The sequence below is a fragment of the Engraulis encrasicolus genome, chromosome 8 (genome assembly GCF_034702125.1).
Source record: "Engraulis encrasicolus isolate BLACKSEA-1 chromosome 8, IST_EnEncr_1.0, whole genome shotgun sequence".
NCBI classification, from domain to species: domain Eukaryota; kingdom Metazoa; phylum Chordata; class Actinopteri; order Clupeiformes; family Engraulidae; genus Engraulis; species Engraulis encrasicolus.
Genome location: NC_085864.1, coordinates 7,081,346 through 7,103,785, shown reverse-complemented (window position 1 = coordinate 7,103,785; position 22,440 = coordinate 7,081,346). Strand labels below are relative to the sequence as shown.

Below are 22,440 nucleotides of genomic sequence, written 5' to 3'. Positions count from 1 at the left end.
TAAGCGCATTTCAGGGGCAATAGACGAATTCTTATCATTTAACAGAACAGACTGCATTTCCCCATCCACTCTGTGGGAAACACTAAAGGTGGTTATAAGAGGCGAGATAATTTCATATTCCACATCACGCAATAAAGAAAGGAAGAAAAAGGAGCAAGAACTTATTTCAGCCATTAAAAAAATAGACAACCAATACGCTGCATCCCCAACACCTGAATTAAACAAAATTAGAATTGAACTGAAAACTCAATATGACTTGTTATCATTGGAAAAAACTGAAAAACACCTACTATGGTCCAAAGGTCATTACTACGAACATGGTGATAAGGCTGGCCGCCTTTTGGCCTATCAATTAAAATGTAGAGCAGCCTCACGTCTGATCCCACAAATTCGCAAATCTTCACAAGTCTTATCTGTAGACCCACAGGAAATAAATAACACCTTTAAAGAATATTACTCACATTTGTATACATCCACATTCTAGGGGTGGTACGGTTCACAAAAGTCACGATTCGGTCCATATCACGGTTTCAAGGTCACGGTTTTCGGTTTTGTACGGTTCTGTTTTTTGTTTTGTTTTTTTAATAACTAATAAAATTCATTATGCACTGGAAATGTATAATATAAAAATTAGAATGAAAATGTAAGCTTATCATGGGCATGTTGAATTTGACTTCATTTAACCTGTAACAAGGTGAAGTTACTGAAAGAGGAAAGATATCAATGTTTTTAACATGCTTCCATTTATTTCACAAAAAGGGAAAACTAAGTCCTAACTTTTAAGTTGACAAATATTCAAATATTACATACTATAACACATTTGACGTCTAAAAATAAAACAGCTACACTCCTGTAGGCAATGGGACCATTAGGTCAGTGCAGTATGACTATTTTGGTTAATGACACACTGAGAACGAATTGGACTTTTATTTTGATACGAGTTTTGCGCTTAGGATCACAGTTGCTTCCTATCATGAAACTGCCGCCGTGAGAAGCATAGAAGTAAAATCAGAAGTCAAATTCAATTTTAAGTGAACAAGTGATAGGGTTAAGTTATGTTAAAATGTGAGAGTTAAGGTAACAAATAATTTAAAAAGATCGTTTTTTTAGAAGTGTATGCACAAGAATGTTTCAAAAACTCCTGTGAAGCTGAGCCTGTTAAACAGTCAAATTTTATTTTGGTTATAGTGTTAAACATCAATGTCAACTCGGCAACAGCACAAAGTCCCCTTCATTCCATCAGAGTTTAACTGTCTACATATATTTAGGCCTAACAGTTGATTCCAGTTAAGGACAGCGCAGTGAATCTGATGGATATGTTCAATTATCTCGCATTTTGCCGTCCGGAATCCCCATTCAATGCCACGTGGATATAGCCTACACTAGGCTACTGTAACGTAAGTCATAGTCTACTTTCTTCTGCTAATGTGTCATTTTTTGTAAATTCATGTTCATTTAATTTAAATTGGTCAGAATAAAGGCTGGGGGCAGTCACTTGCGCTAACGTGGAGAGAGAGGGGGGAGAGAGAGATGCTCCGACCTGCACGTGCGCAGGCTGCTGTAGCCTAGTCAGCTGGTGGTGCATGCTGTTACATTATGCATTTCAGTTGGCTTTCCACACCCAATATCCCACGTAGTCTTTGTGTTGTATGCTTGTAAAAGTAGTAGGATTTTAATTGCGTCGTTCGCCGGTGGTCACTCTCTTTCTTTTTTTTTGGAAACCGTGCGCACCGTGCGGTTGCGCACTACCCCGTTCCGTGGCATGCAGACCGTACGGTTTCGGTTTGCGACGTAAACCGTACCATGCCTAATACATTCCCACGTGACACCTCACCCATGAACAAGTTTTTGGATACCATTGACTTCCCCTCTCTAGACGACGCTGCCAGAGATGACTTAGACAGCCCTTTACAATTACAGGAAGTCATTGACGCAGTTAAGAGCATGCAGAGCAGCAAAACTCCAGGGCCTGATGGCTATCCTGTAGAATTTTATAAAAAAATTAGTAAACAACTTGTTCCGATTCTATTAGAAATGTTTAATAATTCCTTAACACAAAAACATCTTCCACAGAGTCTTACCGAAGCCTCCATTTCACTCATTCTAAAACCAGGTAAAGACCCACTTGAGTGTGGTTCCTATCGACCCATCTCTCTTTTAAATACAGATGTGAAGATATTAGCTAAACTCCTTGCGCTTAGATTAGACAAGGTCATATCTCCTATTATTTCAATGGACCAAACTGGTTTTATGAGAAACCGACACTCTTTTATAAATATCAGGAAACTGCTTAATGTTGTCCACTCCCCTGCGTCCAGGGAGGTGCCAGAGGTGGTTGTCTCACTGGACGCAGAGAAGGCGTTTGACAGGACAGAAATGCCTTACCTATTTGCAGTAATGGAAAAGTTTGGCTTTGGTACCACATTTACCTCTTGGGTACGACTGTTATATACCTCTCCTAGAGCGTCAGTGGTGACGAACAGAGTGGCTTCTCAATGTTTTCCTTTGTCAAGGGGTACACGACAAGGTTGTCCCCTAAGCCCTCTGTTGTTTGCTCTGGCAATAGAGCCCTTGTCAATTAAGCTAAAGTCTTCTACTGATATACATGGCATCCATAGGCTAGGAACTGAGCACAAGGTATCTCTTTATGCTGACGACCTGTTGTTGTACATTTCAGACCCAGTCAAGTGTGTTCCTTCTATTTTGAATACTTTAAAAGAGTTTGGTGTATTCTCTGGGTACAAATTAAACCTAAGCAAAAGTGAATGTTTTCCTGTAAATACTTTGGCACTTCAACTTTCAGACAGCGAACTTCCTTTCCATACATCAAAATCAGGCTTTAAATATCTTGGTATTAATATCACCCGTTCTTTCTCAGACCTTTACAACAAAAACTTCACCTCTCTTGTCAATAATTTAGAATCTGATATTAAAAGATGGTCTACACTCCAGCTGTCACTTGCAGGTAGAGTTAACTGCATAAAAATGAATGTGCTTCCTAGACTCTTATATTTGTTTCAGTGTCTCCCTGTCTTCCTTCCTAAATCTTTTTTCAATCTCTGAACAGGGTACTCTCTTCATTTCTATGGGACAATAAAACCCCCAGAATTCGCAGGAATCTTTTAGAAAGACCCAGATATGTAGGTGGGCTAGCACTTCCAAACCTGAAGTATTTTTATTGGGCATGTAACATACAAAAGGTTATATGCTGGTTTCAGACCCCAACCACAGATTGGTGCCAAGACGAGGCAAATTCATGTCTATCCACCTCACTGATTGCTTTGATAACATCTAAATTACCATTTCCACCCTCAAAGTTCACGTCCAGTCCTGTAGTAATCTCAACTCTCAAAATATGGGCACAGTTTAGAAAACATTTTAAACTTACAGAATTCTCCCTGTATAGCCCAATTTGTAAAAATCACCTCTTTCCTGCAGCTCTACTAGACCACACATTTAGTGAATGGCAAAGAAAAGGTTTGTCTACATGTTGTGATTTCTATATAGATGGTGTTTTTGGTAGTCTTGCTGAAATAAGTGATAAAGGTCAACTACAACGTTCAGATAATTTTAGATACCTCCAAGTAAGACACTTCATTCGGTCACTAAGCCCAACTTTCCCCCATTTGCCTGAGGATTCAGGACTGGAGAAAGTCCTTAAGGTCAATATGCAACACAAGGGTCAAATCTCATCCATCTATCATTTAATTTCTTCCCTTCAGGGTGTAACACTAGACAAACTTCGAAATGACTGGGTAGAAGAACTGGGGACAGAAATTTCAGATACTGTCTGGGAATATGCTCAAAATAAAGTCAATGGCACATCCTCTTGTGCACGCTTGAGCCTAATACAATTTAAAGTTCTGCACAGGACATATTACACCAAACTCAAATTATCCAAAATATATCCAAACATGGAAGATAGGTGTGAGCGCTGTAATTCGCCTGCAGCTGGCATGACCCACACATTTTGGTCCTGCTCGAAACTTGTAGAGTTTTGGTCTGGTGTTTGCGAAACATTGAATGACGCTTTTGGTACTAATGTACAGCCCACTGCAGAACTTGCCATTTTTGGAGTAGTGGATCCTGAGCTTCCATTAACAACCACTCAGGAAAATGCTTTCGCTTTTGGCTCCCTGTTGGCCCGAAGGAGGTTAGTTTTAAAGTGGAAATCTCCCCACCCTCCAAAAGCATCCACTTGGCTCAGTGACTTAATGCTCTTCCTAAAATTAGAAAAAATTAAATATTTCACCAGGGGGTCAATAAAGACATTTCATAAACTTTGGGATCCACTGATTTCATACTTTGGAACCCTCACCACTCTCCCTTAAGATAACATATTGCGGCCCGGCATATGTGCATTTTTTGTTGTTGTTGTTACTCTTTTTCTTTTGTTCCTCACTTTTATACATTACATGTATACATGTACATATTTGTCTGTATAACTGTAAACAAATGCACTGTATGTGTACATGGGTATACTTATATTGTGCTGAGACATATTAACCAGAAACGAGACGTGCTATGTTTTGTTTTGTTTTCTATATTTTATGTATTTTTATGTATACATTACTCTCCTTTCATAATAAGACAGTGTGTATGGGTGGGTAGGGTGGGTTTGGATGGGACTGGGTTCCTTGTTTGAAAAAGAAGAAAAAAGAAGGATGTGTCACAATGTATACCCTGTATTACAAAACCTTCCTTCAATAAAAATGTTACTTAAAAAAAGAAAAAAAAAACACTAACACGGACCGGCCCTACAGCCTTTATCAGATCAGTTGAATGCCTGGACCTGGATCTTTTTGCCTCCGATGTGTGGCTGACTGTACATTTAAACAAGGTGCTGAACATTATACTGTATCTGTAAAACCAGGGGTGGAAGTTAATTACTCCTACTAGCCACTGACAAAAATGTCAAAAATGACAATACATGTGTCTGAAATCGCACGCTGTTCAAATCCTTTTTGTAAATGTTATCAAGTCTTTGTGGTGTGCGGATGGCACGGTACCTTTCAAAGCTATGTGGTTTACTGAGGATGGATCTTAGGCCAGGCAGCAGAGGGAGGACATCACTAGATGCGGTTGTCAAGGTAACGAGGCTGGACAGGACGTTGGTGAACAGACTGAGCATCTCACCAGCCTCGGCTGCCAGCATGGCGCTCCACAGGGGCTGCAAAAGCGCCTCCTTCAGGGCACTCAGCACCAACACACACACTGAAGGACAGAAAAAGCATTTGTCTGAATTATTATTTTATGAAATAAGCTTATTTTACACTTCCCCTTCAGTTTGATGATTAGGTTTTAACTTTCTCCTGTGCTTCCAGCAGTTCTCTAAGTCTGTGCAAAGCAAGCTGGACCCATAGGATTCAATGATAATTGCTATCTTGTAACTAGATGCAACATCAATTCACCAGACTAAGAGAATGGCTGAAAAAAAAGAGAAAAACAGAGAAAAGTACAACTATAGACAATTCTGTGGCACTAACCTTCAGAGGGTCTGGCGGGGTCTTCTCTGGCAGCCATCTTGAGATAAGCAGCCAGCAGGCCGAGCAGCATCGTACTGCCGGCCGCCTCCCGTGCCAGCCTCTCCCTGTTCTCCAGGCACCACAGCTCAAAGCACAGCCTATGGGTGGAGCAGTTCTGGAGTAGCAGGGACCCCACCTCCCTCATGGAGGCGGAAGAGGAAGAGGGGGAGCCATCGCCACCGCTGACATCACATCCCACCTCACTTCCTGTTGGGAGACAGTAGAGCAACACGTCCGTCTGCACCAGCTTAGCACTTCCGGGGTCAGAGGTCAGCGCGAGGAGGAAGAAATCCTGGAGGGATTGGCTGCGGCAGGACGTGAGCAGCGTAGCCAGGCCGCACAGGTGCGCTCGCGATAGGTAGAGGGCGCCGTCCTGCGACGGGCTGTCCGTCAACACCTGCAGCGCAGCGGCTCCATAAACGCTCAGCTGAGATGATGACGACGACCCAGCAGAAGAATCTCCCATTGTGACGTCACAATCATCGTCGGTGACCGTCACCGTCGGCGCCACCACCAGGTACTCCTTGGGCAACAGCAGCAGGGCAGAAACGACCTCTTTCAGGCCCGTCACGTCCATGTGTTTATGCAACGCCAGCAGGGCTTTCAGTGCCAGCGATTCCTTCGTGTGTCGTTTGCCCTCACCTCCCTTCTCCACCACATCATCCAGCTCCTTCAGCAATGCCCGCTGCACGACCGAGAGGTAACCTGACAGGAGGTGGAGTGATGCCCCTAGCCGGCTCGCGGCGTCTGCAGTGGCCTGGAGCAGACACAAGATGGAGCTGCTGAGCTGGCCACAGAGACGCTTCAGCTGCACAGGGTTGAGGGAGTGAGCGGGCAAGGAGGCCAACTCCAGGGCCAGGAACCACTGCTCCAGACACGGGTGCTGGTAGATGGACTTCAGTACAGCCAGAAGCACCTGTTGCATCACAACACAAGGAGAGAAGAGGACCACCACCACATAAACAAAATATGGTTATAACCAGGGCTCTAAATTAACGCACGCCAACACGCCAAATGCGGGTGAAAAATCATTTTGGCTGGTAGAAAAAATCATCCACTAGCCAAATTGGCCGGTAGCGCGTGCCCGACTGAATGTTAAACAGCTGCACGCACAGATCTGTAGCTGCCGTCTGATGAACGTCAAAACGTCGCCTACATTACCCATGAACATTAGTCCTACCGTCATGATGTAGCCCACACCCATTGGCTGACCGTTAATCACAATAAGGCAGCCTCACATCCATTGGCTGCGTGTTTGATACCCGCGCGCTGGAACTAGTGTTGATAAAATATGTTCAATTAGCGGACTAGCGCGGATTACTTTGGTTTTGTAGGTTTTGGTCTGATGAAAAATAATGTGGCAGTGGTTAAAGCACGGTTATGTGTCGATGAATGCAAGTAACAGTAGCGTTGTGACAGTGAAAAAGAGTATTGGTGGAGCGAAAACGGCGCGCGTGAGTGGAGGGACAGGAGTTAGAACAGCTGTCTGTCAAAACAGTGTCGTTGCCGTCAGAAGCCGTCTGATATTTGCGAGGTCCTCGCAACTACAAACGATGGAGTTGTCGTTTCCTAATAACGCCCACGCCATCGCAAAGACCCTGCACGGGTATGACACAAGTAAGTGAAAAAAAGATAACAAAAACTAGCGACGAAAGTAACAAAGTAAGCATGGTCTCCGTGGTGTTATTGGATATCTAGTTGACATAGCGTAACGGTAATTGTCATTCCAAGTGCATCGTAAGTAAAGCTAATATGAATTTGACCTGGAGGAACTTGAAGGTGTCACGCAGCAGCAGCATAAACACACAATGCAGACATCATTCACGCACTGTGTAGGTGTGTGTGTGTGTGTGTGTGTGCGTGCGTGCGCGCGCGCGGGGGGGTGTCTCCTGTCCTCCTCTCGCCTCCTCCCTTCATCTCTTCTCCCCTTCACCTGTCTTCTGTGCATTGTCCATGGTATTTAACCCAATGTGTGTGAAGTGATGCTGTGTGGGGGATCTGAGGTTTTGTAGTGTTTGGTTGTGTGTGTGTTTGGCTATGTTGAAAGTCTGGTATGTGTGTGACATTAGTGTTGAAGGCATGCTGTGTTTGTGTGAGTTGTAGGCCTATACTGTATGTGAGGTTTGGGTGATGGTGTGTGAGGTAATAGGCTAGTGTTTGGCTGTCTGTGCAGTATATGGAAATGGAATGAAAAATAATGAAATGCAGGTAATAAAAATATAATTACTAAATAATTATAGAATAGACTGAATTATATTGAGTATAATATTTATATTGTTTATCTGTGTTGAGGACATAGCCTAGTTTAATAAAATAATTAAAAGCAACATAATTAACGCATGGTTTATTTTGGTGAGAAAAAAATGGCTAGTTGACTTTCCATTTGGCTAGTAAGAAAAAATGTCTACTAGCCAAATTGGCTGGTGGTGGAAAAAGTTAATTTAGAGCCCTGGTTATAACAGTGGTCAGTCTACTGTTATGCATCTTGATAAGCTCAATACACAGTTTATAACATAGTAATTACGTAAGGGTTAACGTTCGGCGAGAAGGTCGCTACCGTGGAATAGCAGCACGACAGAGAGAATCTTTAGACCCCGACTCTGAAGTGCTGCTATTCCACAAAGCGACCGACTCGCCGAAAGTTAACCCGCTTATTATATGGATATACTTAAATGATTCACACATGGCGGGGACATTTCTTTAGACCTATTTAATGTTAAGATTGTTGCTGCGCAAAACAAAACAGTGCCGTTGTGGAACACCGCTAGGCAACAGCTAGGTAGCCAGGACACAGGTGTTGTCTATCACAGCAGCTGATTAGAGTGACAAAAGACCGGACCCCCTGCGGAGTGATATGAAACATTCGCTTTAGCCACTGACTTGTATACAAGCCAGTGGCTTTAGCAGTGAACGTCTTGTTGCCATTGACAGCGGTAGCCAGGACAACGGGTGCTGTCTATCACAGCAGCTGATTAGAGTCTTGTTGAAAAGTCGCTTTAGCAGTGAAAAGTCTTGTTGCCATTGACAGCGGTCTGTTATAGACCAACCCGTCCGTTATCGAAAAATAACAGACGTCCGAACGTTGGGGAGCCCCGTTTAAATGAATGGAGCATTCGACAGATGACGTCACAATAATAATACGTAATAGCGTGTTGTACTACATAACGTGTTTCCGCCACAACACAAATGTCTCAGAAGTTTGCCCTCTCCACAACTTCACACAGTATTGCACAACAGCCACAGTACAAAGTAGTTAACTTCTACACCTTACCTTTGGTGTCATTATTATTATTCACATTATAGTATTCACAACAAAGCAGTTTGCTTGTTTCCATAAAGCCATCATCTTTGGTGTCACTACCATAATTTGGTTAATAAATAGCAATTATTACATAGTAGTTACTACAATGCATTACTTTCTCAATTAGAGACATTACTAGCTCACCTCATCTTTGTTGTCCTTCCCTGCAGCGCCAACCTCCAGGAAGAGCTCCTCCCCCTCCTCTGTCTTAGGCCCCTCCTCCTCTGCTTTAGGCCCCTCCCCCATGCCCTCCGTCTCCGAGTTCTGCAGCTTTTGCACCACTGCCTGCAGCACCTCCATCAGACTGGCCACCACTGACACGCCCACACCCTTAGGAAGCTGACAATGAAGAAACAAGGGAAATACGGTATAAGGCACAGCTTGAAATTGCAATGGTCATCAACAGTCAGTGTTTTACCTAGTATGCTTTTAAAGTGAACCATGGTAATGCAATTACCTAGCTACGTTCAACGGTGAAGGTGAAACCATGGACTGTGTATGCAGTCAATGGGAGAAAACATCAGCACGCCAATGAAAGCTGTTATTTAAACATTGGCAGTGAGTAGTGAAAAAAGAAGCTTGGCAGGAGTGGGCTGGAACGGACAAAAGCCACAAATCGCCAAGACTAAGAGGAAAGTGTGTGGGATTGGGAAAGCTCATATTAACAGGGAGGGGACTTAAAAGTGCAGTGAACCACCAGCTATAAACTGGTCGTTCACACCAGGCACGATAACTACAGTGTGGAGCTCGAAAGTTAGTGAGCCATCAAAGATATGCCCATAATTCTGCATAAATGAGACGTAAAACATCGTGCAATTTTTACGCGCTGGCTGTCCTAAAAGCAGGTGAAGACAACACAGTTGAAATATCTGTCATCAGTCATCCAGCAACATCCAGTTGTCAATCTGTTAGTTTTTTCTAAGTATCTGGCGTGACATCCCCTATCCTTTACAGCAATAACTGTGGCCGTTTTTCACTAGTGGTGCTTTCCAATATGCGGACTCCCATCCTCGGCATGTGCTTGTGGCCTCACGTTTCGCTGACGCCTCGCCTCAGTAGTTTTCCTGCTGTCACAACTAGCCTGGTTCCTACCAGACCTCTGTGTGTGTGTGTAGCTCTGGAGCCCTCACGAAGCTGCGCGGAACTACAGGTCGGGCAAGAGCCAGGCAAAGTCACAACAACTTTTGGGGGACTATTCTCTCTTCTCTCACCATCCAGATTGCACACAAGAAGATAAATGATGACATTAGAACTGTGCTTTTGCTAGATACTGAAATACACTTATGTTGTCAGTGCCGTCATCACGAGGCCACAAGCAGGCAAGGGAGCAAGGGAGGACGGGAGTTAGGATATTAGAAAGAACATTAGGTCATCATGAGTTCTGCATGTCGGTTTGCAGAAACCTGAGCACAATCCCCTTCATACTGAATTGCATAAACTGCGGAATGCTGTTGGGTTTTCTCAAAACGCTTGACTTCATACTTCAAATCCTTCTGCAACATTGCTGTGGGGGTTTCAGTCTAGCGTTTCCGTTTGTGTTGGCCACTCTTAAAACCTTAATTTAATTCCTCCATGACCACTTTTTGGGTAGAAAACCTGTGTGCTTTGGATTGCTGCTTTGTTTTCTCCAGAGATTGAGCTAACGGGCAGGGAGATGTCCTCACGTTGCCTTTGCAATATGCAGAACTCATCACTGTCCATCATCAGTGGTGAGCTACTAACAGCAACCTGGCTTGCATGGGTTGGGGACAAAAAACAGCCCCTTAACACCGTGACACGACCACCAACAGAGCCCATATCAGACTATAGACTCTGGAAGCCTTTCACAAAAGCATGTTTAGAAAATTAAAAAGATATACTATGCCTCTAACAACTTTGATAATTACTTCTTTTCTTTAAGAATCTGCCAGTTTATGAAGATGAGAAAGTTGCATAGTGATTAAGAGTTCTTCTAACCGTGATTCAAAAAAGCTAAAAAAAATAAAATAAAGTCACATTGTCAACAACACCAACCAGAACCAAAGAGTTCCGACACGCTCTGATCTCACAAATGGAAGTCTATGAAAATGTCCCCACATTATTACCCAACCCATTAACCCCAATCCATGTAAATGTTTTTCATGTTTTCACAGTATTTCTGGTCTGTTAGCTCTGGTCATGCCCACAGACCTAGAAACCGCTCCGCAAATAGCAATTGCTCCACCTTTGTAACCGTGGGTTATAAGGTCAATACACCAACCAAGCCAACTTCCATGAGTACGTTAAAGACGATATTGCTCTAGCATGTCTGTAATATAATCAGGGCCATTCCTACCATGCTGAGGTTGTCCACGGTGGTCCTGATGTAGAGGAGCAGTTGGCAGGCGACGGTGGGGAAGCGGTGGAGCTCTAGGGAGGATAGGGACCCCTCCACACGGGGCCCGAGGGACTCCTGCAGCAGGGCAGAGGGGCCTTCACAGTAGGCCGCCCTCAGCACTGCACATAGGTCCACTGGAGATGATGCGCTCAATGCCTCTGCTGACGCGAACTGTGTGATGGGTTTAGAGAATGAGAATTAGATGCAGCATGCATAAAACAGCCACAAACAATATATAAAACAACAATTATACTATGTAACATAATTAAAAATACAGTATTAAACATGGCTCAAGTGGCCATTGAACCATTGTACACACATACTATGTTTGTCATTTAGTAACAATCCAGAGGGGCAATCTAATCAGTCATGTAGTCAACTACAGTCTTTTAAAAGCATTTTTCTGTTTTATAGTTTTTGTTTCATGGCATATAAATGCAAAAACCAAATAGTCAAAAGTGGAAAAAACTGCTCACCAGTGATTCCTGGGACTGCTTGGGCAGCCATTTTGAGTAGTAGTGGTGGAATTGCACTACAGAGGTATGGGGCGGTCCTTTGGTCTCTGTGGCCGAGTGGAGCTCCTTATCATACTGCTGCAGCGTCAGGCAGAGGGCCAGAGGGTCTCTCTGGCAGTGCAGGACGTCACACAGCACCGCAGACAGGTACTCATACACCACACCTGTGGCAGAGAGTAGTGGTGTAAGCAAAGAAAGACCGAACACAGATGAGCTCCCTTTTGATCCTTTTTATTTAGTAAAATCGTGAATTATTATGCAGCTGACCCTGATGGAAATGTCACTTTAAGGTCAGCTGCACAATCAATCCATCAGTCTGAGGAAAGGCCGTGGTGGTCCGAAACGTCACGATTCACGATGTTATTATACCTTTTTCCTCTTTGTAGGATGGCGGGAGTTCATTGCGGGCCTCAAGAATAGCGGGCACGATGGCACTGAAGGGGAAACTCTGCATGATGAGGTCATCAGTCAGCGCCGGCCCCAGCTGCTCGATCTCTCCCTCACTGCCCTCCATAATGACGTCAACCATGTCCAGCACATCTGGTCAAGACAATAACATTCAAGTTAAAAGTTAATTAAATCATACACAATGATTCAACTAACATGACATTACGTATATTAATTAGAGGGTAAGTTGTACTTTTTATTGTTAACATGATCTAGTAAACTATTTGAAAATTGATCAAGAACACTCATTAAGACTTCATAAAATCTATATTCAATTCAAAATGAATCTAAATTTTACATTCCACATGTTTAATCTGGATGAGTAGCCACACAGTACAACAGTGTAGGGGGCCTCACCGTCAATATGGGAGATGGGGATGCTGACGGCGTCTGCGTCCTGCCCTGTCAGGTTGGCCTGCAGGTAGGCCGCCTCCTGCACCAGGGTGGCCGCCTTATCTGAATAGGTGTGGGGGTTACACAGCAACTTCACCAGAACCTGGAAATGTACATGATTCGATGAATATGCAGGCAACTAAAAACAAAACAAAAGGGTGGCTCAACAAATGGCTCAGTTAGTCCATGCTTCCTTTATCGTTCTGTTGGATGCCTCATGGATGTTGGGGATTAATATGAAAAAAATAATAATTCCAGGCACTCCAAAATTACAGAGACAAAGGAATTACATCAAAATCCCTCTATTATACGTGGCTAATACAACTCGTTTCGACCTCTCAATAGGTCTTCATCAGAGCTTAGTCTTACTCTAAATACACAGGCATACTGCTATTACATGTTTCCGTTCACAGTAAACTACAATAAGTGTCTGATAATCTTAGTTCTATTTGGTTCCTGAACGCCTGGCGGGCATCCGAAACTCATAGAATCGTGGTTGCATGTGTGACCGTTGCTATAGATAACATACATTACTTATGACATTTCATTCAAGGCAGGTCATTGTGTTTCACACATAAGTCAAATTTTTAAAACATCATAAAGTAAACTACCATACCAACAGCAGACAGGAATCATGCCCAGTAAGAAGCATTAAGACCCAGGCAGGGGCCCTCACCTTATCCAGTAGCTGGATGACTGGTTCCTGATTGGCTGGCTCCAGACTGGCCACATGGTCCAACCACAGCTCCAGCTCTCGCCATGTATGTTCAAACACACCACTGTCCTTCAACACCTGGAACCAATACATACACCACATGCATTAGAAAAACACTCGGCCCACAAACTTAAGACATACACACAAACACATGTGCATGTGCACGCACATACAGCACCAAAACACACCTTGAGGACTAGCATCCTGGTGGAGGTTTTGAGATGGCTTGTGTTGCTGCTGGCAAACATCTTGAGAAGCAAATAAAAGACTGACTTCTCGCCACCAGCAGATTCGAAAGATGACGTGTCCTGTGAAGAGAAAAGTCAAAAGTTAAAATTACAATGAAAAAGGACGGCACAGTACAGCACATATACAGTTTGAGCACAAATATTTCAGAACAATACTAGTAATCTGGTCTGCTTTAACCTCTTACCTGGACACGGAACCATGAGAACTTGCTTGCAGGAAGTTCTAGGGCCAGCTGCAAGATCTGGTACTGTAGAATGGGAGGAACCCCTTCCTTCATGCCCTTTTCCGAGAAGATGCCTAAAAAAAAATCAATAAAAAAAGCATATTCTTGCACAGTTCTGACTATCAGCGGCACACTTTAAAGAGGAGCCTAAAACAGATAAACAGTATTCTGATCATCATTTATACCTCAACAGCGTATTGAATCAATCTCCCTGTATTAAAACAATCACTAGCATTACTTCCCTAAAAAAACGTTATCTCAACCATGGATAAAAATGAACTAATTTTCATCAATAGTGAATTTGGCTAGTAGATGTTTAGTCTTACCAGCCAAACATACACTCACTACCAGTAAAAGTGGCTATTAAGTTTTCTGCTCTACCAGCCAAACTGAATTTTCATCAGCATTTGGCCATGTGGAGCCCTGATCACATTCAGAGCCCTGATCTCAAGCATCCATCAGACAGCAGCAGTGTGTTGACTGTGTTTGTGCTGTACCTTTGAGGAGTTTGCTGAAGTCGAAGCGGCTCTGCGTGACCAGGTGAGGGACGGCCTTCTGGTAGAGGCACATCACCTGCAGAATCACAGCCTTCAGGAGGATCACCTGCGTCTCATCTACACCTGGGAGTAAGGATGCAAATTATCGATTAATTTATTGCTTATTAGTTGATTGAATATCAATTGAGTTGTGAATATGAATAAACACCCCCCCCCCCATGTTTCCCGCAAAAATATATTAAATCAGATTCAGATTGAAAATGTGCTAAATTTCAATTAGTTTCTTCACACCCCTTCGCCATGCCGATTTCATCTGGATCTTTCGGCAGTAGAGTTGGCGATTAATTGCAATGAATTTTAATTAACCAATTAATGGTTTAATCGACCACAATGGAATGGTGGCTTTTTTTCATACCGTGACTTTCTGTTTCTTCTGATTCCTGGGTCTGCTCCTTTGTCTTCCCTGCCTCACCGTCTCCTTCACTCTTGTCCTTTTTGGTTAGCAACTGCCACTGGTATACAATGCTGGTCATATCTGGCAAAACCTACAAACATACAGTACATAAGTCTTTATATGATATAATGATATCACCACTCATAAATAATCATAATACACATAAATTAACAATAATGGCTATATTGAAACCAATATGTTTACAATTTTGCATATTCTGAATATTGATCAGAAGTCTTTCAAAATCCATGTTTATACATATAGGCCTATTCGTACTTGGATGTCACAACATAAAGCAGAAGACAACACCACCAATATCTTTCAAATAATCTTCGAAAAACTTTTTTAGCACAATAGCATTAGCCACACTATAATTCGGCCTTGTTTTACCTTGCTCAGGTCTTCCCTGTAAAGCTGCACAAACTCTTCCATCATGGCAGGTGTGTATGTGTCTGAGCACTGCCAAACACTCTTGTCCTGGCAGTGCTCTATGTTCTTTAGCGCCCTCTTCAGGATGAACGACGCCATGGACAGCGTGGTGTGCTGAACAACTGTGTTTTTGCACTGTCAAAAAAGGAAACACATCTCCATTACTGTGTATGGAAGATGGCATGGAGTTATTCCTCTGGAGATGACAGCTTATTCACCAACAGCTGAAGCCAGAGAATGTGAACTATTTGCTGAGTCATCATTCATTCATGGCTGACAGACCTTCACCCAGAAACCCATTTCAGTGTGGTTAAGACAAAATAAACACCCGAAACCCAGCGGTGACACTGTGCCCGTACACGAGCTGGAAAAACTAACACTGAGCCGTTAATAAGCGCTTGAACATCCATAATTTCAACACTATGGCCTCTGTAATCCCTGCTTTGCGGTCGGTGTAAAATGATAACAATGTATGCACATGCTGTGCCCACCGGGTGGGCTAAAACATGGCTCACACTTAGTGGGAATATACACTTTCCAGATTTTAAAAACAAATGTATCATGTCAAAAACAAACAAATCAAAATACAACTTGCTGGACACAAATACTGGAAAACACTATGAAAAACAAAACTATAACCCTACCGTTGCATAAAGCACAACATGGAAAAACAAAAGCCCAGAGAGCGTGACACAGAAGAGTGAAACCGCTGTGAAACAACTGTAAGCCTGCTGCTGCTGCAGTGCAACCCCAATGGTGGGAAACTCACGTTGAGGCCCTGAGTGAAGAAAGCTTTATTGCAGACGGAGGGCAGCGAGGACACCATCACCATGGAAAGGAGGCGAGGGAGAGGGATGAACTCCCGCGTTCCGAAGGCTTTCGACACCTCTGGCTGTGCCTCGTATATCTGAAGATCATAGGGAGGGAGCACAGGGAAACAAGGCTTTAATTATTCCCAGAGTATGAACTTTAAGCAGCTCATTTTTTATCGCACTGGCCAAAAAACAATTGTAATGAAGTACTCTGTGTCTTGAATTTCCTTGACCTATTCAAAATGAAATATTCAGGTGGTCATACCATTGCACATCTCTCATGATATTTTTCAGCAGTAAATGATGTTATACTGCAGATCAAGTTAGAACTAGTCGACACTGTCTATCATAATTTAATACAGTTACATAAAACCCCTCATTAAAAAAGGTTGCCACTCACTACATTTTACTTCAAAGAACAATAAATAAATCAGATATCTTTGGCATATTCACTCCCGGGAAGAGTGATATTGTCCAGGTATTATCTCTCAACATGAGGAATGACCATCTTAAAAAAATTCCATTGCAATAAAATACAATTCCAATCACAAATCAGGCCAGGGCTGCCCCGGAGCATCTTTCCAAAAGTAGAAGTAAAAAAACAAAACTCCAGTTGCCTGAAATTTTACTAAAATCAAACATTTTTGACAGTGCAGACAGAAATCAGCTTTCTGTTGAAATAAAAACAATTCAGTTTGAGAATGGTTACACAGCGCAAACCTAAAGAAATGTAAAGAGTCTGACCTTCTTGAGGAGGCTGATGTTGTCCTGCCAGGTGCTCTTGGCTCTCGGTATGAAGGAGTGCTGGCTCTCCTTGAGGTACCTGGTCAGCACGTCAGGACTGCTCTTCAGTGTGCTCACCACCAGCTCTGTGATCAGATCGTCCTTAGTGCAGTCCTTCAGGCTCACCAGGAACTGAAGCAGCACTATGTTACCAGCCCTGGATGAAGACAAACACAACACCATCATTTATACTGTAAATATGACTATATTACTGTCTGCTTGTTCTTGTAGTCCTTCAGGCCCAAGAGGAACTGCAGCAGCACAGTGTTACCAGTCTTGGATGAAGACAAGCACATCACCCATCATTTATTTATACTATATTTCTGTATAATTATATTTCTGTCTGCTTGTTCTTAGTTGCAATGTTGTAATTACATTTGTGAGGGAACAGCTATTTTATACAACTATGGTAATGTAGCTCACCGTCCGGAAGTGCCAAAGCTGGGGTCGTGGAAGCTGATGCCATGTTTGCGTGAGCAGCACAGGTCCAGCAGGAAGCTGTGCACTTGCTCCCGCACGGCCACCTTCCCCGCCTACAGAGGAGACAGATTCAGATGCAGAACAATAATCACAAATATACTCAAGGAACTTGACTTTTTAAAATCTGCTGACATGACATGGCCCCTGTTATGAATTCACTGTTACCAGAATAGTAATGGCAAAGTCGTAATGTATGCCGACGCCTCTCTGTGTAACATCGTCATGGTGTAATACTAGGGGGAGTAAACGACTATTACATCATTCCACGGTGCATAATCAGGCAACCATGCAGATGAGATCTAAACATATGACTTTGTCTCCAGCAATGCCTTTATGTTAAACATGTGAAAAGTTAAGTCTTGCTGCTGGCATATGCTTATTTGCCTAGTTTGCAAAGGTTGGCAAGTAGGTTAGTCTGTACCTCATGGTTTTCAACATCAGAGTCCACAATGCCATTCCATCGGTACAAGGAGGCGAGGTGGGCGAGGAGGGCAGGGGTGAAGAAACGCACCTTCTGGGTCTTACTAATCGCCTTGTTCTGCACCACCTATGGTACATGGGCACAGCGAGACAGAAAGATTGCAGCATTTTAACAGAGAGTACTGAGCTCTAAAGCACCTACATAGGCATAGGAGGACAGAAAGAGAGTGAAGTTGGCAGCATTGAAGACTAAATTAACACCAGCCAACTGGCCAAATGCTGGTGAAATTGTAACCCTACAGATAGCATGTTAAATGTATGTGTATTCAAAGGACTACAGTCCAACAATAAAAATATGTGTGTGGACATAACACAGTGGATAGATAAAGTTGTTATATCTAAACTGGAGGAATAAGTTATTTTGGAGGCATTAGATTATTTGCTTTTGGGTGCAAACAGATGCAAATCAGAAACAAACAGAAAATCATCTCACCTTTGACTGTAGAGTTGCCAAGATGAGATTGACAATAGAAATCCTATCTTCTTTGATGCCAGAATTTAAGATGTCCTGGAGAAAGTCTAAGGATAGATAGACAAATCATGCAATGGAATTGCAATGGAGTTACATCAAAATTGCACCTGGTATGCCCTGAGGGAGGGTCTTAAGCCAAAAGCTTGGCAATTAAAAAAAGAAAGTATTTAAGTGTGCAGACATTTTTGTTTCATTTTTCAACGCTTCATTTCATCATACCTTTTGTTTCAAGCAGCTGTGCGATAGTGGAGTTGTCTCCTGACAGCAGTAATGAAATGGCAAACTGGATATATGCTTGGCGAACATCAGGTCTTCCCTGTGGGTAAAATCGGGATGAGAATTTGTGAAATGGTGAATGAAAAAAAGCATAGATAAGAGGGGTAGAGTGGTCCGAAATGCCTCTCAAAAGATGGAAAATTGGAAAAGTGGGAGTAACAATGCCTGGTCAACACTGCCAGTTTGGATTTGTCTGTAGCTACTTTTCTTTGTTCCTGTTTACAGGCTTTAACGACTCATAGGCCACCACAGGCTTTAACCACTTACAACCTAATATGTGCAATGGTAGGATGCCAAGAGCTTTTCTTTTAGGCAGAGTAGTAGAGGTGTTCAATTTTACATTTGAGGCATTTTGAGTTTCATGGATGACAGATTGTACATCTTGCATGCTTTGTCAATAACGTGAGTTCGTGAGAATGTGAGATGCGAGTTCACACTGGAATCCAGTAAATTGTATTAACAACTCGACCCACCATTTTATCTCTTCTCTGTGCCAGCGCGGACAGCGGTTTGCCGAAATGCATCTGGCTGAAGACATCTCTGGCCGAGTCGGCACTCTGAGAGACCATAGCAGCCAGGAACGTCAGACACTGACGGACAAACCTGCCACAGACGAGAATCAAGGATTAGGCCACACAAATCAATGATGCAAAACAAAGGTGTCGGTTCAATGATGTGAGTAAACAAACACTTGCAATAATGTACTAGATGTTCATATAACTTGCAAAAACTTACTTTAACAACTTACTTAAACAATACTTAATTCTATGGACAGGCGCTAGCACTTTGTTTGTAAATTGTGGTGTCCCCAATTTTCATGCACTGCTGAGGAATTGTATAGATTTATGGGTACACTTGTTGGGTCACACAATGGTATAATATCTGCACTTTCTGATACCAGGCAGAGTGATACAAGATATTTCTCTGAATTGTGGAAGGACTGGTATAGATGTCTATATGTATCCTAATAACCTGGTGCTTGTGATGTACCTGTCTGTTTCTTATGTTTTTCTTAAATGTTTTTTTTATGTGTTGTATATGGAACATTCTGAGTCTATAATAGAGGTGCACCGAAAATTCGCCCGCAGAAAATATTCGGCCGAAAATGCAAAAAAAGACACTTTCGGTTTTCGGCCGAAAGCCAATTGAGTGGGCGAATTAGAGGCCAAATAGAAAATGAATTGAAAATGGGCATTAATTAAACTAATTTCAGTTCTACTCTAACATTTAAAGACTTCTTTATTCTTTATTTTCTTTCAAAAACATGTATTAACATTTATTGTAAGCCATAGATTTAAGCAATATTTAAAAATAGTGAAAAACCTAACTTTTGATAACTTTTAACTGAATTGTAATATTCGGTTTCGGTTTCGGTATTCGGCCAAGTGATTAATTATTATTCGGTTTCGGCCACAAATTTTCATTTCGGTGCACCTCTAGTCTATAATAAAGTTTTCAATTCAAATTCTATTTGGCATCATCACCATATCGCATGTAACAGTTTCAGTAATCCCAGATTCAGGGCCTTACTTTGAGTTCTCCGAATGCAAGAAGGACTGCAGTGTTTTCATGTGAGTGGATGCAATCTTTTTGACGATGGAGGTGCCCACCATGGAGAAGTGGGAGAGGTCGCTCGCGATGCGCAACAAGATGACCTCCAGACTGTGGAGCACCAGCAGCATCTGGTGGCAAATGGACACAAATGGTTGAGTGGTTGGTTAGGTTCTGTGGCACAACAAAATCGTATTTTCTCTTTACATGGCCGAGGCCAGAAGGAACATGGCAGGGGTCAATTTTTTTGTAGTAGCACATGTTTGGCTGGTGCAACCACAGCTAATACCATTATTATTATTTTTTTGCTTATGGTGGCTTTTCTGAGATGCATTTTTATTGTAGTATATCAATTATTACCAATTATTAATTAATGTATGGCCATTAGCTGTGGTTGTACCAACTGACATCTGAGCCCAAAATTGTCATTGACTCATGGAACAAACTTGTATAAACTGCAAAAGTTCTGCCACATATTTGATCCGGCCAATTCACTGAACTATCATCTAGTAAACAAAACCAAACCTAGTGGCAGACTATGTTTTTTGCCTGTCTGGTTAGTCTAGCCTCACACCATAAGGGGATAATCACAGCTGTAAACAGAAAATGCAGTTGGTCTCTGTTCTCTACAATGGGCTGTCTAGTTGTGTATCTGTGTAGGGAGTCATTCGGATGGGCTCACCACAGTGACAGCGCAGTCTGAACGCCAAACTTTGGTTCCACAGCCTTGCCCATGGTGCGATCCCAGACTACTTTTCATGACTATTATACAGACCAACTATGCAGGCTACTGAACCAGTTGATCCATAGGTTGATCAGTTACTGTAAAACCATCGGTGTCACATGTATCACATGTAGACATGGTAGGACTTCAATCCACTTTGTTCAGCTTGGGATATAGAATTAACCAGCAATGCAGTGCAATACGGTTACTACTCACTTTGCTCTCAACTTTATTTTCTTCCTCCAGCAGCTTCAGGATTTCGGTACATTCAGCGGAAATTTTAATGTATCCTTCAACAACATCGTAAAGGTCGGCACACGGTAACTTCTGTGCAGCTTTTATGAAAGTGTCCAGCCCTGTAAGAAACGTAAACAACAGTTGTGGACACATCTCTGTACTGGGAATGGTCATCGGTTAGCACTAGTTCACTGGGTTAGTTACCCGACATTTGAATGGCAAAGCGATGAGTATTGCCACTGCCTCCACTAGACATAAGAAACACTATGTGCAGAAACATCACATTCATGTCTGTTGTTATAATGTCATATCTGCAACTGTCAATGATTCTCGTTCTTACCTTTCATGACAGTTGTAGGCTCCTTCAGCATTGTTTTAAAAACAGTGCCATTGAATTCCAGCGGATCCTTTTTCGCAACCTTGGCCGGAGTTGTTGGACCGCCTTTTTCTGTATTTTGACGTTTTTTCGTCATACTTCTTCTCTATCCTATAATTTGTAGAAATGAATGAATGAAAAGTTGAGCATTGCATGTACAACACTACTTCACTGACATCACACGTGTGTTTCCAAACAGGAAAGTTGTCCGTTCGTTTAGAGTACCGGGTAGGACACAACATTGTCCGCTCTAAAGTTCCGGATTTGTTTTGGAAGTAGAGATGCGTCTGCTTGGAGCAGATGAAACCAATAATGATTCTTCCTCGATAATTTTTGGGAGACTGGGAACAGGAATCTTGAGAAGGTCTAGATGAAAATGTAATGATATTCATTTTTGTGCTTTTTGTCAACCTAAGGTCTCGGGCTAAAAACAGCCATACAAAAAAACAAACATAGCCTATTATAATAGCCTAGGCATGGGTGTGGGCCTAATTTTAGGTGTGGATGGTGGGGTCATGTCCATACCATCTTTGAGATAAACCTAGCTTGTCCCCATCATTTTTTTCACAAGTATGATGCAAAAAATGAGTGTACAGGGACAGTTAGTCATAATGTCCCAACCACTTTCCAAACTAACCTAGGCTACAACTTAGGTTATAGGCATTTGTTTCCAACGATTACAATGTTAAGAAGAAGAAGAAGAAGAAGAAGAAGAAGAAGAAGAAGAAGAAGAAGAAGAAGAAGAAGAAGAAGAAGAAGAAGAAGAAGAAGAAGGGACATTTCTGCTCTGCTGACACATTCCTCTTTTTGCTAAATAGTAGCCTACAGCAGCAGAAGCAGCGGGTCCACAAACCAAAACTTAATTGATGAGGTTAGGACAAAAATGTCCTACTGTTATAATTGCATGTACAGCGTGAGTGAACATCCCTGTTGGATGTCAGCCTGATGGATAGATACTGGCGGTTTATGTGAGTTAGAGCTGCCCCCCACATGCAAATGGTGGTTGACCCAGCCAGCGTAGAATATAGTGTGCATCCAGACAAAGCTGGCTTTACCAATAAGCAGACTAGGTAGTTTCCTAGGGCCCAACCTAATTTGCCCATTGGGACTCCCCAGCAGTCAGCCCTGCCATGGTAAATACCCTA

The 22,440-nt window shown here is 42.5% G+C and overlaps 1 protein-coding gene across 1 annotated transcript in view; it reads right to left on the bottom strand.

The window, feature by feature from the left end:
- Positions 1-21,463, bottom strand: part of urb1 (URB1 ribosome biogenesis homolog) — a 43,461-nt gene extending 21,998 nt beyond the window's left edge. The window contains exons 1-23 of the mRNA XM_063205930.1: positions 21,260-21,463; positions 20,899-21,038; positions 19,938-20,089; positions 18,881-19,010; positions 18,351-18,447; positions 18,093-18,178; positions 17,601-17,726; positions 17,123-17,232; positions 16,661-16,856; positions 15,874-16,011; positions 15,066-15,239; positions 14,637-14,766; positions 14,222-14,344; positions 13,686-13,798; positions 13,441-13,560; positions 13,214-13,330; positions 12,502-12,640; positions 12,067-12,237; positions 11,659-11,861; positions 11,141-11,353; positions 8,971-9,165; positions 5,487-6,441; positions 5,010-5,214 (exon numbers count right to left, since the gene is read on the bottom strand). Coding sequence (XP_063062000.1) covers positions 5,010-5,214; positions 5,487-6,441; positions 8,971-9,165; positions 11,141-11,353; positions 11,659-11,861; positions 12,067-12,237; positions 12,502-12,640; positions 13,214-13,330; positions 13,441-13,560; positions 13,686-13,798; positions 14,222-14,344; positions 14,637-14,766; positions 15,066-15,239; positions 15,874-16,011; positions 16,661-16,856; positions 17,123-17,232; positions 17,601-17,726; positions 18,093-18,178; positions 18,351-18,447; positions 18,881-19,010; positions 19,938-20,089; positions 20,899-21,038; positions 21,260-21,392 — 4,166 coding nt within the window. The 5' untranslated portion in view covers positions 21,393-21,463. The remainder of the gene's footprint in view (positions 1-5,009; positions 5,215-5,486; positions 6,442-8,970; positions 9,166-11,140; positions 11,354-11,658; positions 11,862-12,066; positions 12,238-12,501; positions 12,641-13,213; positions 13,331-13,440; positions 13,561-13,685; positions 13,799-14,221; positions 14,345-14,636; positions 14,767-15,065; positions 15,240-15,873; positions 16,012-16,660; positions 16,857-17,122; positions 17,233-17,600; positions 17,727-18,092; positions 18,179-18,350; positions 18,448-18,880; positions 19,011-19,937; positions 20,090-20,898; positions 21,039-21,259) is intronic.
- Positions 21,464-22,440: the final 977 nt, after the last annotated feature.